The sequence below is a fragment of the Petromyzon marinus genome, chromosome 38 (genome assembly GCF_048934315.1).
Source record: "Petromyzon marinus isolate PM22_M1 ecotype Great Lakes invasive population chromosome 38, UKy_Petmar_22M1.pri1.0, whole genome shotgun sequence".
In the NCBI taxonomy this organism is placed as follows: domain Eukaryota; kingdom Metazoa; phylum Chordata; class Hyperoartia; order Petromyzontiformes; family Petromyzontidae; genus Petromyzon; species Petromyzon marinus.
This window is the reverse complement of record NC_133704.1, coordinates 8,740,466-8,764,005: the sequence shown is the minus strand read 5'-3', so window position 1 is coordinate 8,764,005 and position 23,540 is coordinate 8,740,466. Positions and strand designations below refer to the sequence as shown.

Sequence of the window (23,540 nt, the reverse complement as noted above, 5' to 3'; positions counted from 1 at the left end):
CATCACACACAGTTTTACATCACATCCTGCACAATAGCTGTGGTAACATATCGGCACGTGTGGTGCCACCATGCTGCATCGCATCGTAAGCTGTATCATATACTTTTTATCACCAAATGTATATCACCACGTGTCGCATGACGTGGTCGCCACTCAGCCTTACCTTGCTGAGGTCGACGCCGGTGAGGGCCTGCACGGTGGTAGGAAGCTCCGCCAGCAGCCGCGTCACCTCCGTCGTGGTGCGGTTTCCCTCTCCGCTCAGGATCACAATCTCATCGATCTTCTGCAGCGGCGCCGCCACCTCCGCTGCGATCTAATCCAAGGGCGGGCGGGCACGCATCGCGATCACGCACGTGTAGACACGGAAACGCACCACAACTCAAGTGCTGGACATGCTTTCACACGCTCGCGTATGCATGTATGTACGTATGCACACATACACGCACACACGCAAGCACTGCATTTGCACACACGCAAATTGTTGGCCGAGATCAACTTCTCCATTTGAGAACTTGATTCATTTAAAAAAATCTACGTCGTGAAATCCTCCGCCACTCGATAAAGCCAAAAACAAATGCAATTGTCACGTGTACAAGCATTTAACGAGCCGATTATTTTTGTTCTAGCTCACCGGAAGATTGAAGAACGATTCTCACAACCAAATTTATCAATCGGATATGACGCCTCACCCGACACAGTGCCAAGCATCTTCAGGACAGAACCCAGGAAGTCAGAATGAACGACGACAATGTTGGCTGTGAAGACCTACGTGTTAAATTTGAGACCTTATTCGAAGCTGAGACCTGGACTAAAAACACCCCATGCTCTCAGCGACGAGGCGGGCGAAGGCAAGACGAGCGTGCCTCACCTCCCACTTCAGTGATGAATGCTGGATCGCCGCTCTCTCTCCTGGCCCTGTGACTGGGAGTGGTGGGCGCTCTGATGTCATCCCTTTATTGACACGACGACTAGCAGGTTGGGTTAGTGGATCACACAGAGGAGTGAACAGTGGTGACTCTCCGGTTCTAGCAAAAGCCACGATAATAAGAGTAAGAGTGGGACGCCCAAGCCTGCGGGACAAAGCACTGTCGCCTGCACAAGGCAGTGCAGGAAGCGGGTTTCTGACAGGCGGTACGTTCGAGGGCTTCCAAGTGTTTTTCCCTAAGCGCTCCGCTTTCCTCCAACACACAAGTTACTTAAACTAGAGTAATAAGGAAAAGTACTCTGAAAAACTATGTTGATTTTTTTAAGTTTTGCTGGCTGGCTGGCACGCAATGGTGACGTCACCGTGCACATCTGCGCGATGACATCACCCGCATCGTAAGTGTCGAGGTCGGTTTGTTGCGTCCACGCTGACGTTAGTCGCGCCTCCCGCCCCTGACCCACCCTCCACCGCGGCCATGTGTCCCATGCAAATGCACTGGCCCGTGCTTGTGTGTCTTGAAAAATAATTCGAAAAGCAAAACAAGGAGTCGCAAACCTGCCTGCCAAGATGCCCCCCCCCCCGCCCTTTTCCCAAAGATCCCAAAAGGTCTGCTCTTTTTCTATCTAGTTTCTGGCTCATGTTTATCTACAAATGGTAAATTCCCCACAATCACGTTTATTTCTCGCTCTGCCTCGAAGAAGAGGCCCAGCCCAGAATATCAGCTGCCTGTAAACGTGTCGGCTGCTCCCGAGAGGCGTTTTGTTGTCATTGACGCGCGGCAGAGTGGTGTGAGCGTACGCCGTCCACAGGGCGCCTACCTTGGGCAGGGCATCGAGCACCATGGAGATGATGGCGGCTTTGCCGTACTGCTTGTAGGCCTCGGCCTTCAGCCGCATCTCCTCTGCCTCTGCCCGCCCGATGGCTTCAATGGCGGCCGCCTCTGCATCGCCGATCTTCTTGATCCTCTCAGCGTCGGCCTGGGCAGCCAGAACGCGCTTGATCCTGCTCGGTTCGAAACGGGCAGAGGGAAGAAGTGGGAGAGGCGGTGAGAGCGGGGAAAACGCGCCGTGCTTGATCAAGCGTTACCTTGATTTCTCACGACCTGAACGCGGTGTGTGGTTTGGCCGTGCGAATCCCTCCACCACGATAAGAACGCGGTGGGCGGTTTGGCCGTGCGAATCCCTCCACTACGACAAGAACGCGGTGGGCGGTTTGGCCGTGCGAATCCCTCCACTACGACAAGAACGCAGTGCACGGTTTGGCCGTGCAAATCCCTTCGCTATAACGAGATCGCGGTGCGTGGTGACCGTGCGAATCCCTCCGACCCCGGTCCAGCCGCGGGCGCGGTGGCACTCGTACTTGTCTCCCTCGGCGATTTGCTGCACGCGGAAAGCCTCAGCCTGCGCGGGGCAGCGCACGGTGGCGATGAGCTCGCGCTCCGTGCGCTGGATCTCGCGCTCCTCCACGTCGATCTGCTTGCGCCGCTGCACCACCTCTATCTGGCATTCCTCCTGCCGGATCTTCTGCTGCTCCTTGGCGGCCTGCAGCTCGTACGCCAGCTGCGCCTCGGCTTTCTGAGTGAGCGGACGCACAGGCAAGCACGAAAAGGATGTGAGAGGGCCTTTGTGAACCATCACATACCAATGTAGGCGGGCTGCACCGCTCCCCACCCACCTTGGTTTGACTCTCCTGGTTGAAAAAGGCTTTCTGCATCTCGTATTCTCGCTTGGAGTTGGCGATTTTCGTGTCGGCGTTGAACTTGACGTCCATCATGTTCTTCTTGCACTCGGCCTCCTGTGAGTGGAGGTGAAGGGAGTCGCAGCGGTTGTGCTCAGATAGAAACATGAACCTGCGCAGCATCATGTTTCGGAACAACGGAGACAGGACAGTTCTGTACGTGTGACAAATGGGCCAGGACAGCGTCGAGCGAGCGGATGCGACGCGGCTCGTGTTTGCCAGGAGGGAGTCAGGGCTCTCACCCGGATGCCTGCGTCTCTCTCGGCCTGGGCCACACCAATTTCGGCGTCTCGTTTCACCAGCGCCGCCTGCGTCTTGCCCAGGGAGGCCAGGTATTCCACCTTGTCATAAACGTCCTGCCGAGCACCGAGACAAAATGGCATGAGAAGACCGCTCGCATAAGAGTCCGAGTGGGATGTCACATGAGCACGGTTATACGAAAACATTAGGCCACAATCTGCGAGGCATTTATCTCAGGCTTCATTGAAATAAGTTCTAATCCTATAACCGTTCACCTCCAATTAGTCCAATGAAAACAAATATCACATTGTTGAATGGACTGAGACTCATAATTACAATTGAAAATCAGGCTTAGTAGTGCTTTACAGGAGTTATTGGGACGAGCAGGAAACTCTGAACTCGCGTTGACCTTATGGGTCTCATCAGCAGTTGGGCCTGTTAAATAGGTTGTATAACGTTTATTGTAGCTCAGCACTTCAATCACATCAACACATACAGCACATGTAAGTATACACGTAAAAACATAAGCAAAAAGATGGGAAATGCAAGCTTTATGTACAGAATGGCAGCAATACGGAATTTCTGGTGGTCAGGCCAATTAAACAAATTAGGATCGAACCTTGATCCATGTATGATGCTTATAATCCTGGATTTTTAAACCCAAGCTCATGGCAGCACTGGCTCGGTGCTCTGAAGCACATGGCCGTAAAGTGCCCTCGCCTACGCATGCACCTTGATGGTGAAGCTGAGGATTTCAATCCCCATGCGGCCCACGTCAGGCGAGGCCACCTCCCGCACAAGCTGCGCGAACTGGTCCCGGTCCTGGTACACAGCTTCCACGGTCAGGGTTCCTGCGAAAGCACGCACCGCCGTCACCTCGCGCTCGCCAGCGCAATACACGACACGCGATGCCAACACTCGCCCAACGACGCAGAACGTAGGGTTTTGTACCCTATGAAAATACCAGGTAAGGCCCACCCGAGCAATTTCGCTTTTTCAGAAGCGACCTGGACACAAACAAATAAGCTCAACGACATGGCTTATCGCGTGGAAATGTATAGCCGCCAAATACTCAAAAGGAATTATTCTAAATGTGAAAGGGAAAAACCGGAGAACCCGGAGAAAAATCCACACGACCAAGGGGAGAAAATAGAAACTCCAAATATGCAGCAGCAGGCGTCAGGGTCAGGATCGAACCCACGACCTCCTGCAAACCAGGCGAGGTAGTTAACACCTCGCCACAGCGGCGCCCTTCAGATGCTCAGCCTCGAAGAATATCCAAGCAGGAGCAAGTCAGCTGATTCCCCTCCCCCCAGAGGACAGTCATCCAGCAAGTCTGGGACCATCCTGACACACAGCATACATATGGCATATATATGCTCAGACATATTTTGGCTTCTAAGAAAAGAGATATTTGCTTTTTGGATTGCGATGTTGCAACCCAAAAATCCTGCATGCGACCACACAGCGTAGATCGCGCAACACACGGAGACGCAAGGCAGCTGCTGCGCACCGAGGATGGATCGGAGGTGGCCCTCCAGGGTCTGCAGAACAACGCTCTTGATCTCATCCACCGTGCGACCCAGAAACTGCTCACAGGCCACAGCCAGGAGGTCCTTGTCTGTCATGACTTTGACCTGGATACAAGCAACACGCACACGCAAGCATACACACACACACATACCCATGCATACACACAAACACATACACGTGTGTACACACACACACAAACACGGGCGCGCATAGGTCCACTCGTCGAAGCACAAACACATATAATCATTCATATTTATCAACATCAACCAACATTCCCCATTTACCCATAAAGACTGCTGGATGGTAGAGTTAAGCAAGCACCTACTAAGGCCAGCATGGCACAACGGGTTGTGTGGCCAACACCAGTCTTCATCTCCCTGGTTCTGCGAATTATAAAACCACACTAGGTACTCATTTAAGAATGAGCAAACCATGGTGAGGCCTAGGTGTAATATTATCTAACATCAACCTTTCCACCAATTGTATTATTCTAAAACTCCCCACATCCACACCTGCACATGTGCGCAACAGAATTTTGTTACAAATCTGTGACGAGGATCAGCAGAATCAATGGCAAATGTTCCACAGAGCACAGATTCACGTGACCATGTTTAACCACAGGAGAAACGCTAAACCTATTCCAACGTTCGTGAGCAAAGCGGAAATGTTGACTCCACGTTTTCATGCAGACGGTGTGCGGCATTCACAATGGCCAACACAGCCACCACGCCCACCCCCCCGTTTGTGAGAGAAAGTGGTGTTCCTTCTAAATATGGAGAGTTCGGCCGGACTCCTGTTGTATCCACGTGCCGTATGAACACCTGCTGCCGAGCCGACTCAACCTGCCGTGAAATCCATACACACAGAGTGGGTGAACAAGCGACTAAACACCCAGCATAGCCACACACAAACCCCCTCTGCTCGGGGTAAGGGCTGGTATGGCACACAAGTAGGTCATGTGACCTAGCACAATGCATACGTGGTCACCTTTGTCTATCCAATGCCTCAGATGCAGTCCGTTCTCCGATAACGCGTGTGGTTTTCATAACGCGAATTGGATATAATGCGATTAATGTATTAGGCAACACACTTTTTGAGAACGTGGATGCGAATTGGATATAACACGACTGAGTGAACAGCGCTATGTCACGCGACTAGGAATAAGAGGTTATAACGGCTGGCTCGGCGTAGCATCGAACAAGGCGGGATGCTGCTGGATGCTTCTAGATGCTACCCACGTGCCTCAGTCTTTGTTCAGCCAGTGTACGCATCTCACGTGCTATCATGGCCTGTGCTTTACCCCATATTATATATTCTAACGCGATTTTTCCATAACACGGTGTTATTCAAGAACGCAACTACCGCGTTATAGGAGAACAGACGGTACTATTTTTATGTTTCTAGAATTTCGGCGACCTGTGGCCGCCTTATTTTAGCTCCCGTGGAGGGCTTCTCAACGCTTCGTACCTCGCCCGTCACCCCCACTGATGTCCTCTTCTTCCCCCCACCCCCATTGTGTGCAGATACTACTGACTCTATTGTATGTAGGGTGTTTGTATTCAGGCCTTCGGAAAGGCTCTTATAATTTAGTTGGACAAATGGACAAACAGCACGCCAGGTGTTTAAAATAGAAGCAAACTACCTCGGAAAGCTTATAGTAATTGTTAGGTTGGCTGCACAGGTAAGCTTCAGGTTCTGCTTGCTTTGCTTCTATTTGTGCACCACGGTCAGGATTTAAACTCGGGTGGCCCGGGATTGTAGTGCAGTGTGAGAACCATGAATATGCTGGCTCCCTAAAAGGATTAAATCACCCGTGCAGCATCGGCTGGTGTCCACAGCTGTTATCTTAGAAAATTGAGAGGATGTTTGAGTAGTCAAATATGGCACGAGGTACAAAGGACATGGATGACTCCCCATGAGTCAATATGAATGGCCTCGCAATGAAAACAACACACCAGCAGTGTAAGTGCTGCACAATGTGTAATACTAGCAACGCTATTAGCTATCAAAGACTGCACGATAAGTCTAAAACAAACCGTGGTTTTTTTCCCTGTAATACCCCTAATATTTGACGTTAAATGTGTGGCATAAACTCACAAAACAGGGTAGTGAATGTACGATATAAAATGTATGTTTAACTGCTGTGGCTCACTTCCAAAAAGGACCACAGTGTGCAAAATTAAATGTTTTAACATTACTTGTTACTTAGATTTATGCCCAATTGGTGTTTGATCGACAGTGCAGTTGACATTTCGACAATGAACACATCACCGGAAAGCTAAAACCACCCCCCCCCCCCCTCAAGGTGGAGTCTTGAGCCCCACAAATCAGGAGAGGCATGGGCGCCCATGATGCCAAACGATGCCCAAAAAGAAAAGATATAGATCCTCAGATAGCCTTAACACTATTAGAGAGAACACTTATGAAGGAACACATGAGGGGGTGGGTGGCCAGCACCACGCCCGGTCACCTTTGTCTCCCCAGTGCTGATGTCTACACACCGCAGTAGGTATTTATTATTTAAGGGTGAAATTGACCTTGGGGAGGCCCAAAACCGGCTCCATACATTCGGCGCCGATCTTAGCCGTGAGCGACAATCGAACTTGGGTCGCTGGTTTCGAAGCGCAGTGCCAGCGCTAATCATGATGGCACCGCTCACGCACGCACACACGCACGCACACTGCATCCCATCTCACCTGGGCCACGCCTGTAACTGTCAAAGCCACTCCCTCCGACGTCTCAACATCCTCGCAGCGTGGATTCAGAGTCATGATTTCAAGAGAAATCCTGAGGAGCAAAAACTGTTAGCCTCCGGGTGAAGCACTACCGACCACCACCACCACCTACCTTTCACGCGGTCCATGATGGGTGGCCCTGCTGTGGACGGGTGAGACGGGGGAGCTCGGTTAGTCGTTACTGGGTTAGTCCACGAGACAGACGCTGGGAATAGCCCGGGGTTTATTGGGATGGGGCACGTTGGGAGGGAGGTTGGGAGGTTCAAGGAGAGGCGGGGGCGGCTGTTGGGAGAATGCAAAAGTCTTGCAGACGGAGGTGAACAGCACAGCCAGATCAGGGAGTGAGTTACCGACCTTGCGTTTTTTACTTTTTTATTCCTTATTGTGGTAAGTATATATGTTTTTCATTGTGTATTATTACCATGTGCATATTGTTTAAGAACAATTGAGACACAATTATAACAGAAACAACCTTTAATGGTTCAAAGTCTGTCATATAATCCATGATTGTTACTTGTTATTAAATTGACACTAGTTTACCCAGAAAAGCCTCACTCAGTCTCTATACTTTTTCAAGAGGGTCTTACCAGGTTTTCATAGTTGGATGTGATGTTTGCTATGTGTAATCCCAACTAGGTAATTTAAAGTCAACATTTTCGGTCGTTATTGGTTCACTCATTTCTGCTCACAGTTATTCAGTAATAATAATAATAAAACAACCAATTGTTACTATGTTTTTCCAAGTCCTCTGTTGAACAACCCGTAATTTTAATATAAATTACGGGGAAGCAACAATAACGATATTTACATTACAATGCGGTACATAATACAAGTACACCCATAGGCACTATTAACTATTAATATATGTTAACTATATTCTTGGTTCTTTCGGTATAGTCATGTATAAGGGAAACAATAAAATAAGAAAAATATAAAACAATAAAATTCTCACGACGTTTCGCCTGCAACACAAGCAATCATCATCAGGTGTGAAAACCACAGCAAGAAAACTTTCTTGCTGTGGTTTTCATAAGCACCTACATGACTTTACCGAAAGAACCAAGAATATTAATCCCTGCAGTCACAAAAGCTTTAAATCAAAATGTATATGTTAACTATTCAAACGGTTGCTCTGACTGTTTCGCAAATAACGTACACGACTTGAGCAAAAGCCGACGGTGGCTATGCCTTTTGGCGGCCGTGCGCACAGCAAGGCGACCGTGAAACCAGCTCATGCCAGCTCTGCTGCTCTTTTGGGGTTGGCGAGATGTTAACGACCTCGCCTGGTATACAGGAGGTCGTGGGTTTGATCCCGACCCCGACGCGTGCTGTATATTTGAAGTTTGCATGTTCTCACCCCGTGGTCATGTGGATTTTTCTCCGGGTCCTCCAGTTTTTTCCCCCCCACATTTAGAAACACAAGTTTAAGAGTATTTGGCTGCCATAAATTCAGCGTCATAAGCCACTTCGTTGCCCTTTAATTTGTGGCCAGGTTGCTTCTGATAAAGAGTTACGAAGTTTCCCCAAATAATTACAATTAAAACTATACTTGCAATTACTAGCGAAACGTTGTACTCAGATTGTAAATGTTGTGGATTTGCTCTCCAACACCGGTGTGCTGTACTAGTAACGAATTGGCATGTTCTGTTTACGTGACAAACCATACTAATTGGCTGTGTCGGGTGGTGGCGGGTTTAACGACACATATTTACGCGATTTAACCCACAGAAACCTCTATTATGGATAAACAATAAAGGACGACACCCACTTCCACTAGCAAGCCAATCAGAGGAGATAAATGGCGGCTTGGGCCTTTAGTGATACCTAGCAGGGATAACCGGAATTACCTGCTCTCCATGTCAGTTCACATGCAGCCTCTCAAAAGACCACCTGATACTTTGGAAAAGTGAAATTATTTGGTGAATTTTTGGTGCATCGCTGATCCTCGTCATACTTTTGTGTCTTGAATTATATGTTTCATGACAAACTTGTTATTATAATTTCTTACCTATTTGTCAACTTATTTTAAAACATTCGTTCAATTGTATTTCCGAAATCCAGCTCTCACAGTTATATTTTTACAGCATATAGTAGTTAGCATCACCATCTGTGCCCTGTACTGTGAATCCATCGATCTCAGTTCGATTCCTGAATATAATTAAAATCAGTGGTGAGTGATATGTGAACTGGTTATGACTCACTATCCACCTCCCCCCTACCCCACCCCCCAACGTTTATTAATCCATATTGGCCAGCATGGTGAAGTATGGTCAAACAAGTTTCATAACCATGAAGACATCGGGAGGCTTTCATCCAGCAGTGGATCCACAGAGGACTTTAAATTATTAATTAATGATTAAACACTAACTGCTCTGGCTTTGGGAATCTGGTTGTGCTGCCACCTTCCTGCGTGGGCGGGTGAAATGGATTACACTCGGGCGAAAATGGAAGGGAGATTCGGCGATCAGATTCTGCGGGCCGAGCCCGGTTGTGGCACAACCGCCGCCCCCACCCCTCCAGCCACCTCCCCCGCCGAGCGGGTTCAGTACCTGTGCCACCCCCGTGACATACAGCGGCACCCCCTCGGACGTCTCCACGTGCTCACACTGAGGCTTCAGCGTCATCAGCTCCAGGGGCAGTCTGCCCAAGCCAGCATGCGAAAGATGAGACGCAGAGAGAAAGGACAGTGAGAGAGCATCAGATGCAGGGGGCACAGCAGCAAGCGCCCAATAGCAAGCGAGGCGGCTAGGTGGACCACGCATGGGGTTATGTTCACGACCTGTGCACAGGGCAGGGTACTCCAAGAGACTCTAAATGGTTGAGCCTGAGTACCAAATGTCCGTGTCCGAGCTAATTTGAGCGAATGGTTCACTGCGGAGAAAAAGCAGCATAGCTGAAAGCTGATGCCTGCTCAAATGCATCAGTCATGACTCCATGACAAGCTCTCTATGCAGGCTGGATGGGGGCCTGTAACAGTGAATGAAAACACTAACAGATGTAACAGCAGTCTAAAGACTATATATGCATGTAGAACTTCTTTCGCACCATACGTAGCCAACCATGCTAAAACTATAGCGCTGACAACACAAAATATAGAAGATTTATCTATGAAGGCTACATCACGAGATTAATTTTAAAAAGGGTAAATCTCGTCTCTTCCTTGACTTAAAACTAGAATGGTCGGAGAAAAGTCACGAATACATACGAAGAACTCCACAGACAGCTCATTGACCTAATTACTCTACGGCCACCTATCCTACAGACAGAACAATACCACCGAAGGTGGGTGTGGGTATCTTAATCCATATGATCCAATATGACCTAATCAGACCTCGATATCTTTATTTTTAAAAATGCTCTCCGAAGGTATGAACCGCATCTTCGTGCACACGGCTTGGGCTCGCCCTCCTGCTCTCTTGTTGGCCGGTGGCGAACCGAAATCAAGAAATTGGGCCATGATGCAGGCGCACGAGGGCCCAGGTGCCAGGCTCAAAAGTGTGGTTAAAGCAATGAAGAAAACATTTAATTAGGTCATGGATCCTACTCAAGCACATAACAAGACCATTATGATGGCCTCAACGGACGTTATTTGTTCATAATAAAGGTTTTTGGGTTAGATCGCGTTATTTATAAATGTGTCGTAACCCTCCACCACCCGACACGGCCAATCAGCAAAAAAGTGTCACGTTGACAAAAGGCAATTAGTTCACTACTTTAGCCCACTGGTGTGTTGTCTTTTGTCAACGTGACACTTTTTTTGCTGATTGGCCGTGTCGGGTGGTGGAGGGTTACGACACATTTATCAATAACGCGATCTAACCCAAACACCTTTATTATGAATAATATTGGTCGCGAAAGCCTACGTGTTAAACGGACGTTAGTTCTTTTGCTACAGCTCTATGAATTATGGACATTGGTTAACGTACTGTCACCCCCCACCCCCCCCGTGTTTTTGCTGTTGTTGGACTCTCCCACTCAAAATGGAGCTCTCCTTGCAAACAAAACCTCAAGCAGAGAATGGACGACACTGAGCTGCGCCAAGTGCACAAGGAGGGGGGAGGACAAGAGTGGTTCTGACAATTGATCTCCCCCCCCCCATTCAACGGAGCAATGGACCCATCCGCCAAGGAATGTTAGAAGGAGGGAGAAGGGAGTGTGTCATTCAGATGACATAACAATTTCTGTTACACAACTGAATTTACCTTGAAGCAATGACTTTTGGCAGGATGAATTTTTATATATAACAGGAGGGTTATTTTTAAGGCTTTCGTTTCACTTAACTACTCCGTTCACCCCCCCCCCCCTCCTGGTTCAGGCCGAGTCAAAGATAGAAGGGGGTAAGAGCAGTTGATGAAAGCAATGGCCAAGCACAGTGGACACTGCACACACACAAACACAAACTCTTATGTGAAATAGCAGAGGTTAATGCACTCAAAACAGGCGAAAAAGCAAAAGGGGACAATGGTACAATGCAACTTTAAATAATGTTGTACTGTGACATGGGAGCGTGAGAAAGTTCACAATCTCCAATTATGTATGAAAGTGCAGCAAGCGGTGCTACCTCGTTTAATATTTACTGCGAGGAAAGCTACAATAAACCCATGCATACATTTTGATGTAAAGCTTTTCGTGACTGCAGGGATTCATATTCTTGGTTCTACGTGACTTTACCGAAAGAACCAAGAATATGAAACCCACGCATCTTTAACGACATCTACGACGTTCACCCGCCGTGCCCTGGGCATAGTGCAGATGGCAGAGTGGCACAGCTCCCGAGAACGGAGCTCGAATGTAGGCCAGGGCCATCTTTTTGTATTCCTCCAGCGTCAGTGAAACGATCACTACGTGGTTGAGATTGCAACGCAAATCTGGAACCATAAGTGGTTGTTCCATGGAGGCTGGTGGCACTCGGGATAATTTTGACCAACTCGCTTACAGAAACTGCACAGATGAGCACTAAAAGATGCGTTTTTTGCCGTCGTTACTTTTGACAACTTCGACAACAGGTTAACTGGCACACCTTATTAAATCACTAAATCCAATATATTTCAAAGGAACGAAGCATAGATACAAATTTTAGCCAATAGGGTGAAAATCATTGGATATGAATTATTTAAGGTGCAAATGAGCCCAAGGAAATAACAAAAGGCAGAAACATGGTGCCTTTCCAAATCAATAAAACTCACTTGTGCAATATAATACAGTACTGAGAGCTGTATTCTCCACCCGAGTACCCCCAGTTGGCCCTCCATTTCTATAAAGCCAAACGGTATTATGTGCTGTAGCCCAGCAGAAAGCATCCACACACTTAATTTGGCCCGGAGAAACAGGTAAAACTGGACAAAACTGGAAAAAACGGCCTGGTGATGATGGCAAGAGGGATGAGGGGGGGGTCGTGCATACATGCTGGGACGAAAGGGCCTCGTTTCCACGTGCTCGCTGACCCGCCCTTTATGTGGCACCCCAAACCAACGCGCCACATTTCCACTCGCCGTGAAATCTGACGCCGCCGGCCTCTACAAATTTACGTGGCGTGGTTCGCATTTGCTGCTGCGTCCGAGCTTCAGGGTGAAACCCAACGGGGCTGCCAAAACCCTCACAAGGATCCGTAATGAATGTGGACCGCGCTTGGTTATTTTCGTAAGCGTGGTCCGTGACGCATTTTTGCATCTCTGAAGACTGGCATTGTAGATACGATCAAAATGTTATCGTTGCTCGCGTGCGAGAAGCAGTTGCGTGAGATTGTGCCGCGCTTGGGATTTCCGGGAAAAGTGACCCCGCACTGCGGTGACGGCGAGCACGTGCAAAGGAGATGGCTTTAGGAGGAAATGGGAAAACACTAAACGTTTTGGAGTACATGCCAAATGACGATGACAAGAAACCTTGCAAGCAAGCAAGGCAAATCCATACAAAATGCTTATATTCATTTATCCTTTCCATCACAAAATGCATATCAGGCCACAGCCTAAATATGAATAATAAGATGCCTCGAGTACACTCCACAATTACGTTACTTAATTTTTTTTCATAGAACCCATCAGATGCAACACAAACTGCAAAATGGCCACATATACTGCATCAACTGGGTTTGGCCAAATGATTCCCGTTTTCTAAGAACACGTGTGTCAAGACAATGAGAGGCATGAAGTGCTAAAGAGGAACCGGTATGGTCGGGGGACTGGTCAGTGTAAGCCAGTCATGTCCAGATTTTAAGAGGGCGTCAGATTTGATGTTTTGTTGACACATACCATATCAGTGCCCTACTTATTCCAGACCAATTCAATCCTTATTGGTCACCCCGTGCCCTTATAAATCTCAACATTCATCCTACAAAGTCCCATCACAAGGGAGAAACACAAAAAAATGTTTTTGCCCGTATTGAAACAGCTGTACACCGTATGGACCTGAAAACTCAATTTACCCGTGAAAGAATATGGGTGAACCGTATGGGTTGACAGGTATGTGGACGTGTGGCCCTGATTAGAAAGCATCTTTTTCTTCAGATAATCCTAGTAAATTTCACGGCCAAAACGTGCCTCCAAACTAGAACCACACATGCGCGGAGTGTGTACAGGCTTTTAAGTTCATTTCAAATATATATTGTAAATAAAATATAAGCATGTTATACTGACACTTCCACGTGTATCATTAGAGTATCGATATTTATATGCAGGGGTGGGGAAAATGGTTTTATCATTATGAAATATATTCGTATAAACGTGTATTTAACTACGAGTTGCAAAACAATGCCTGTGTTTTGTTAATATTCAGTTGTCAAAAGTGACCACGCCTTGTGCACGCAAAGCAGCATCAGTGTACACATAAACGCACATACATAGAGCATATTTACTAAACTGACGATAAAGCGTCAATCTGCAACCATATAGAGCGTACAGTGCAGATACGCGCATCTTCGCAAGCGTACTGTGGAGAGTTTAACATCGGCATGATGTCATGAAGGGGTAAACGGGCACTCCAGAGACTAACCGCAATTATGGGCAGGGAGCTGACGTGTCTGTGAGAGCCTAAGTGTGCATTAATCAGTCCACTGAGCACGGTTCTGTTTCCACATTAAATGCATTACATCCATCCCACAGCCCTTCACTCTGTATCGGCAATGGGAAATTCACATTAGCATTTACAGACTAATTTTACACATCAATTCTAATTTTATTTTGTTCCCTGAACTGTGCCGTACACCGCCAGACCTGTACAGTCTACCCACAATTCAACTATTCAATTCCTCAGAACACTGGGAAGCACGCCAGCTACTGTTTCATTAGGAAGTGCGTTTCTTCCTGTACTGCAATGAAACATTGCCGGTCAGATGGCCATTGCGTTCTACACAACGAGCAGCACACAAAACCTGCGAGCAACATTTTAGGAAGAACCCGTAAAAAAAACAATCAATTAAAAATATCCATCCCCATTTAGGACCATGAGAAATCCAATAATCTGAAAACACAATCACGAGTATGCGACCTGGTGAAAATGACTGTTCAATTTCAAGGCCACTTTCTGATAAAAAAAAATCTTACAGGATCCAGAATACAGCTCGGAGACCAGACAGTGGCGCATGGCAAGGCCCCTCGCTTGTGAACACAATTGCATCCATTCCTCGCTTGCAGCCATGTTCTGCGCCACGTAACTCACGACTACCTCTCATTCACAAGCCCTCGCTTTCTGTGCGCTCTCGCTAGCGGAGCCAGAACATTGCGTGACGCACCAGGGTCCGATAGGGCCAATGGATGCACTACATTACACTGCTGTACGTGCAGCCGTACGCGCCGCCATGTGCACGTCTGCGAGCTAATGTGTGCACGTGAGGAGGAGCGTAGTTGCTGTTGGCGCACCGCGCTACAAATGACTCGCCCGCGATGAGGACGTCTCCCAGCCTGGCCAGGACTCCCCCCGACAGAAATTCAGCCTGGAGTGAGTGCCCAGCGTGTGTGTGTGCGTGTGCACGCGCCATTAATGTAAACTTAGAAAGCAAAGATGGCTGTGTGCTTGTGGCTCCTCATCATTACATCATCATGTGATAGTGCAAGCCTTTACGGATGCTCGCTAAACGAGGTTTTGTACCCTTGGTAAAATAACAATCCAATGTTAATCATAACATTCAAAAATGTATGCAAGCTAAAGTGATGTTGTTTGCGAATAATAGCTCTATATAATATTCAGTGTACTTTTGGATGATGGCCAATCCACATTTTTCAGCGATGTAGGTTGTTTTGATTTAAAAAACATACTTCACCACGTTGGTCATTGCAGGTAGGTTAATGGGGGGTGGGTGTCATGACCAGTTCAATTATCCCTCGCTACTTATGTTCGTAGTGGCCGGGAATCTAATCAGAATACTGGGTCGATTTCTCAGTATACATCTGTGCCATCGCTCCACAGATGTCAACAGGCGTACACACTGATATCAACCGCAACAACACAACTCTGCTAAGGAACACGTGCACACATGGCGGTGAGAACGGCTGCTGCATTTGTTTTCGAAAGAAAATAATCCCACCCCACCCATATCCTCCTGTGCTATGCTTTTGTTTGATAAGAAATTTGGTGAAGTTCAGTTTAAAAACAATTAATCAACCACTGGTTTAAAGTCCAGATTAAATGTGTGGCATTCTGATTGGCTGGCTCTGGTCACATGAACAAATACCTCACATTCCTCACCAGGCGGCTTGACTTTTTGTTACTGGGATTTTAATGACGCGCTTTCTCTGCAAATGGCCGCTGCCCCTTACTGCTCTGCATTTGAAACCCACCACCTTCCACAGTCTGCTCTACCATGGTCTACATCATCTGCTGCATTTGCATCCTTGCAAGGCAACAAGAAGCGTGCCTCTTGCTGAAAGTGCAGTCGGCGTGTCCGCGTGGCGAATTACTTTCCAAAATGCAATGGCAATTACAACATTGCCTGCCATTAAGAGTATCTCTAGAAGTCCCCCCCTATCCCCTTTCTTCCCCTCCTCTCTTCCCATCAATCACTTCAGATTGTTAGTTCCTCTTCCCTTGTCTTCCCCATCCCATACTAAATTCCTTGTTATGGTTCAGCGGTCCTCACATTGAGAGTGGGGCAACGAGCCCAATTCTTTTCCTTCCTCTAAATACAGGAGGAGCACCAAGTTCTCAGACGTGGTCTGCGGAGTGTGTGCGTCTCCCACCCCTCCCCCACATTTTTGTTCGCTGTGATTTTAGGCTCATGTTGAGATATAACAAAGACCAAAAAAAAAATAGTTCTAAAAATGCCAGCCCCCTTGCCTGATGTGAAAGAAGCCCGCACGTACTCTTTACTCCACTAAATCTTGAGGACAAGTGCACACGGGAGATGCAATGGACTGTTTTATTGGGTGGTTAAGGCACCAGGTTTAAAGAGGCCACGGTAAAAAAAAAACAGCACTGGAATCATTACGTAAGGATTGTTATGCAATGCAGTGTATGTACTACTCAAGGGAAAATATAAAAAATATTGCTGGGTATGGTGGTGGAGGCATTTAAACCACACAACTTAGGAGGCAGGGTCGGTGGATCAAGCAAAGCTAAGGTTTCTGACTTCTCAGTTTCATCAGACACAAAAATACTCAAAAGGAACTGGCCAAAAAATCAAGTAGGGTGCCCTCTATAAGAATCTTGAGATTCAGTGAGCCTTTCTTAGGGAAACATATAACTAATTTTATAACTTCAGCTGATTAACTTAGACATTTGCTTTACAATAAACAAGTAAAAAATCACCCAAAAATAATGTTTATTAAAAGACTTGTATCCTTACAAGATTAAATATCAGGTTTTGTACCTGCATATATTCAGGAGACGGATGACAAATATATGTTCAACTGTTACACAATGCAATGCATGAATCATGAACCGAGGAAAAGATAACTCGTGACATTCTTACGTTGCATAACTGGTCTGTGTACACTACGTGTCACATTGCAGGCATGCTGACATGCCTGGCTCAGGGGGACAGTGGCACAAGAGCTATATGGGTAAAAAAATCGCCACAGATACGCACCTCTGAGCTTGGGAGACCAAGCACCACACCCATGACCATCCTCCGGTCACGTACTTCTTCTCATCAGCGCCACACCAACCACCTGGGCACAGCATAGACGTACACATTCATTAGCGCACCACCCACCTCGGGCACAGCATCGGGCATAACCATGTTAAAAGGCTCCACTTCTTATGACCTGGATGGCATTAAAATGCTACCATATTTGTTTTTGGGCACTGCAGTGGTTTACCGAGGGCACATCGTCTGCAATGCAAATGATCAGGGCCTTGTGAAAGTATCTCTAAGGGTGTCCACTGACCACTGGTACACAGGCATGTGAGTAACATAAAATAACAGCACACACGTTTAATGAAAATGACTGCAGAGCAAGGCATGTTGTAATAATGCCGAATTCCTAAGTGTTCATGTAACATACATGTATGTATGTTGAACTTATTTCGCACCGTACGTAGCCAACAGTGCTAATCTGAGGAGCGGGAAAGGGCAACATACTAAAACGTGAAATGCAGTTTTAAAGAAATTAGTTTTCAATCTTGATTTCTATATACATAAACTAGCTTTACTACCCGGCTTAGCCCGGGACTTGGATTCACCACGCCCGGCCGCCTTTGTCCCCCCAGTGGCGATGTTCACACACCACACGAGTTACTCGTTTGAGGCTGAGTCGACCTAGGGGAGGCCCAGGACCGATTCAAATAATCGTCACCGGCGGTGGCCGTGAGCGAGAATCGAACTCGGGTCGCTGGGTTCGTATCGCAGCGCACTAACCACTGCACTACCGCTCCCCCCCCACACACACGTGCGCGCGCGCGTCCATAGGTACACATACACGCACTTGCTGCAGACACACACAACTTTTAGGGTGCGTACGGCAGTAAACTACTCAAATAATAAAGCAATGCTGTGCGAAGAACGCCTTAGACCTGCAACACATTTGTATTGCACTTTACTCGCGAAGGGTTGGGGGAGGGGGATGCGTGACATCAACAGGCACACTGCGTGACGCTTCTGCATGCGGGTGACATGACAGAGATGTGACGTCACAGCTCACTTGCCGTGCAAAATATATCCATTATTGCACCCCCCTCCCCCCCCCCCAAAAACCACAAGTCTATTTTTATAATTTTTGCATGGTGTACAGTCTGGAAAGTACCCACATGCCAAATTTCAAGTTTGTTGCATGTCGGGAAGTACGCTAAACATTTTGAACAGACACATATTCACAAATTTCCCTTTTTTTTATATTATAAATGAAATAAATCAAGGGATGTCACATTTTTCTTGGAGGGGGGCATCATATTCTTTCTAGTGGCATCGGTGGCTAAAAGCCGTGAATGCCAAGAAGAATGCAAATGATTGCTGATGGAGTAAATGGATCTTTTTTTTTTAAACATGTAAAATGGCTGCCTCACTTCCTGCAGCCCAGGAAGGATCTGTGCAGGGAATTTACTGCAATGAATGCCGCGCTATTTATAGCCGAATAGCATCTAGGGCACGCCATACTTCCACTGCTATCTCCCTGTCGGCTCCAACATTCGCATATGGAAATTACGCATCCCATCAGGAGTAGCGGACGGATGCCGAATCGCTATCGAGCCTTTTGTTGTCTGAGGCTGCACAATACGAGGCCTAAGGAGGTGATGGCAGTGACGCCCCTCTTGTCAAGCTGGACACAATGCTAAGCCTGTGAGGACTGAACGAGCGAGCTGCAGAGAATCAAGCTTTGACACTTGCATTAATATTGCATTTTAAAGCCATTACCAACTGTACGCATTCAACAAAATAATTAAGTTCTACTTGAAACTGCCACTGAATATTTCAGCTGAGAGGCCTCTCAGAAAGACACTAAGCAATTGCAGCAAAGCACATTTTTTTTAAATGCATGCTCCTCATAAGTGTGTTGAAGTATCGTTAATCTGCTTTTTGGAATAAACAATATGGCTTGATGTGTTTTTTGGTTTATGCTGGTTGGAAACGCAGTCTCAACCAGTCGAATCGAGCTGCACTTTTATAAACAGACGTTCGGTAAAGCACTTTCAGAATTTGCTTCTAAACCACAGCAAGCCAGTCCTTGAAATAATTTCATGACATCGGTTTTGAGCTTCTTTGTTGAACGATACTCTTTTCCCAGAAATTAACTGCTTACAGGAGACCAGAGCTGCTGCTCACGACGCTGGAGATTGCTCGTATTCTTAAAGCATGATTAACTCGGTGTGTAAATTTTTATTCAACCTCGTGAAAGCCAACAAGGGCAGCCTGTGTGGATTATGTAACTGGATATTTCTGCTGCAAACTAGCAAGAACGGTTCACATAAAATAAAAAAAGAGACCATCAAAACACGAGACTACTCGATATGCTTAGGAAGTTGTGGGCATGGGAACGTACCTACAACATTCCGCACGCGAGATTTAGAGGGTAATCTTCAGGGTTAGAACTGCCTTCATGGTTTAGGAGAGCACGGGAACAAAGACTACTAAAAAAAAACAGCCACCCCACTCATGAGAGGCCGCTGTTGGGCCTGCCCACTCTACACGTGTTGCAATCACACACGCAACTCCATTGCTTAATAAACCGGGTCATGGTTGTGGCTGTGCTGACAGATGTAGATGCAGATAAAAACAACATGGATTAATCGTCTGTAGATAAAACTTCATGTTTGCACGAAAAACTAAATAACATTGGAATGATTTTTCTTCTTTGGTTCTTTCGGTAAAGTCACGTAGAATGAGAATAAAATCATAAATTGATAAAATAAAATAGACACAATAAAATTCTCACGACGTTTCGGCCACAACACAAGCGGCCTTCATCAGGTGAAGGGACGAGACTGTCTGGAGGACAGCGCTGAAATGCTGAATATTACTCGAAGATAAAGGAGCGAAGTTTTTGTTCCGTACAAGTGAAGCCGGTCATGCAGTAAGCGCCTAAGTAAAAGCACATTTGGCCCTACATTCAAGGCAATCTTTTTCAAGTCAACCACAAGTCAAGCGCAGAGTCTCCCTGATTGATACCAGCCGAGCAGTGCATCTCCCCCTCCTGTTCGTGTAAAAATAATCGTCGAAAAATGCAAATATTGTTTCTCACAAGAATGCTGGAAATTCAGCTGACGTGCAACTACCGATGATACCGGGCATTATTTGCTGGGTTAAAACATTGCCACCACCGATCTGAGGCCAAGGGTCCTGCAGCTGGGCTGACGGAGAGTCTTACAACCACGGGTTCAACGTGGGGGGGTGGGTGAACAGCGAAACCCTGGTGTTGCCGACGCATACCCGACCAAACCGATGTGAACACGACGACGGCCTGGCGACGATGATCAGGAACCGCCTATTGAGTGCCAGTGTCGAGTTTTACGACGCCAAGGTTTTCGTTATAATGTCCAACAAAAATGTGATGTTTTAAAAGTTTGGATTTATTTCATACCGAGGTTACGAGCAGAAAGCAGTGCTGCACATTTCCACTGTTTTAATGTACTATGCCAGGACTCGGCAATCAGAATTAGGCAGGGTGGAATGTAAATGACTCCTGATTTAACATTAACCAGAGTTTAAATATTTCCAGCAAATTTGCATTTTTTTTACAAAAACAATCTATATGAGTCACATATAACCCAGTTTTTCACATCTTGCCGCAGGTTTATATCTAAAAAACCTCAGTCATGCACATGCAATACGAAACCGTTTCTCATTGTGTGCAGTTAAGTATTTCCCATCTGTTGGGGTTTTGGCAATTACTAAAGCATTTCAACACACAGTACTTTCTCGTACTGTGCCAATACAGGGACATTGCACAGCTTAAGATATATTTCACGTGCAAACTTCCAAGTGACCAAGTAGGCACAGCACAATTACTTGTGCGCAGCTCCATCTCAGCTAATCAAACAAGGGTCTTCTGCGGAAATGTGTTCTTACTGGTCCATGAAATGGAACCACTTCAGTTGTACCAACATATTTAAAATCACCAATAAATGTGAATTATGCAATGATCTCACGAAATAACTATGTTATCACATAATCGCTTTTCATGAGACATATGCACAAACTGGTATCGCTCAATCTTTACACCTCCAGTGGTACTGAATTTTCCACTGGCCCATGGACTATATAACGATTAATTAGATGCATATATTGCAGCTGGGAAAATGTACCTATACATCTCAGATGCCAGAGAATCAGAATTATCAGAATATGTAGGTTACCTATCTACGTGACTTTACCGAAAGACCCAAAGAATATGAATTATTGCAGTCACGAAAGCTTTAAGTACGTATTTATACTGGAGGAATCCGATGAGCTATAAAGCTCTTTTTCACAGATGTGCTGTCGACAATGTGAAGCGTATGCAAGAGGGGGCTAGACAACATACATGCCATGATTAAAGATGTACTCGCAGACAAATTGCAAAATATAATACATTCCCCTATGCAACTAGATTCACAGGTTTACAATTCAGAAAGTGTCATTGTCTCATTCTCTCCATGTCTCAATGTGCCCACGCCTCTTGAGCATAAACATAAAATCCGCATATCTGTTGACTAAAATGTGTGCAATACACACTGAACAAATGCATAATAATCGATTCTTGGGTGATTGGAATACATGGATCGCAAGAATCGGCTATGTTCATCGATGCATCGTTCTAGGCCCTGTAAGTAAGTCAATGTACGTGCGCTCATTGAGGGTATCGCGAGTAACAATGATGGTGTCTAGCATAGCAATAGGTTTTACCCTTTTAACTGGCACAAAAAACTGACACCTTTATTCAAGGAATCATGTTTGCAATAACCACAACACTAGCAGTCAAAATGCAAACAAAAGAGACAACTCGTTGTCTCTACTGGCAAAGGAGGTCTCATATGATGGTGTCTGTATTTATGCTTATCCCAAGCGGTTACGAATGATATTCCACCAAATGTATCCGATTGCGTACATTGTAGAGCGTTGGGTTTAAAACCTCGAAACGTAAGCTCAACACAACATTCACGTGCCCAGCGGCGAGAATCAATACCAGATTGTGGATAATTGTTCACTAATCAAAACCGCCGCTTTGCAAAACCTTGAATAATTTAGTTTCTAACACAGAACGTGGCCTCACCAGCCGTATTCAAATGCACTGCTGAACCTAAGCCGCCCCTCCCACTCAAAAGATTTGTTTTTCACTCTCAATCGGCCTCTTGCAATAAACTAATTTATTTTCTATGAAAAAATTGCGTGCAAACGAATTTGGACGTGCTCGTCTGTTTTTTTTTGGGGGGCTCATCTGCTTCGTATTTTTTCACCTCCACCGTTCAATTGCTTCCATTCTAATTTAATTGGCTGCTCGTTGTGCGATTGATGCCAATGCTTTTGCATGTCTAGACTAATCAGGTTGCACGGGAGACGCTGAAAATAATTTCGAGACCACATTTCCTTTTGATTAATAATAAAGATTCTGACCGATCCGACCGATACGTTTCAAAAATATGGTCCCGTTAAATTGTGTGCAATTTCTCATGAACATCGCCAGTTTATATACCATTGCACTTGTAGCACACGTGTGATAATTATGCACACGTGTGACGTGGATTGGCTCATGCGTGAAATCGTAGGTTGTGTAATGCACACAGCCCACACGCCCCGTGGACAATGTACACAACTGCACACACGATACACCGATGTAACACACACGTTATATATCTAACACACACACGTTATATATCTAACACACACACACGTTATATGTGAAAACATGCAGCACAACTATGCACACGCGTCAAATGCACCAATGTTGTGCAATGATGCACTGAGGTAGTCTACTCCATGTACACGAATGCAGGCATATTCCCACTATGTGCACTCATGTAAACACTCACACGCTGTCTAAATAAACTAAGATTACCCCCCCCTACATTGTATTGCCTTAACAGACTGTTATGGCAAGTGGTTTTACACGAGCAGCTAAGAAGGCCAGCATGTGCGCACACGAGGGGGTGGGTGGCCACCAACGCCCACCTACACCACCGACACTAATACAGACAGTGGACACCGATGCACGTCCATGCAAACACACGATCACACACCGCGTGTACACCCAAATACACACACGCTCACACCATGTGTACACCCAAATAGACACACGCTCACACCATGTGTACACCCATGTAAACACACGCACACACCATGTGTACACCCATGTAAACACACGCTCACACATCGCGTGTACACCCAAGCAAACACACACCATGTGTACATCCAAGCAAACACACCCATACACATCGCGTGTACACCCATGTAAACACACGCACACACCATGTGTACCCCCATGTAAACACACGCTCACACACCGCGTGTACACCCATGTAAACACACG

The 23,540-nt window shown here is 46.4% G+C and overlaps 1 protein-coding gene across 2 annotated transcripts in view; it reads right to left on the bottom strand.

Annotated features, from left to right (window-relative positions):
- FLOT2 (flotillin 2) overlaps nt 1-23,540 on the bottom strand; it is a 33,247-nt gene that overhangs the window by 8,605 nt on the left and 1,102 nt on the right. The window contains exons 2-10 of one of the 2 annotated variants that reach the window (XM_032967695.2): nt 17,189-17,270; nt 9,720-9,810; nt 4,416-4,539; nt 3,635-3,753; nt 2,905-3,018; nt 2,600-2,719; nt 2,285-2,499; nt 1,744-1,927; nt 164-313 (exon numbers count right to left, since the gene is read on the bottom strand). In XM_032967695.2, the coding sequence (XP_032823586.1) occupies nt 164-313; nt 1,744-1,927; nt 2,285-2,499; nt 2,600-2,719; nt 2,905-3,018; nt 3,635-3,753; nt 4,416-4,539; nt 9,720-9,810; nt 17,189-17,270 (1,199 nt within the window). Of the gene's footprint in view, nt 1-163; nt 314-1,743; nt 1,928-2,284; nt 2,500-2,599; nt 2,720-2,904; nt 3,019-3,634; nt 3,754-4,415; nt 4,540-7,131; nt 7,223-9,719; nt 9,811-17,188; nt 17,271-23,540 lie in introns of both variants that reach the window. The other variant, XM_032967693.2, reaches the window with a different exon arrangement.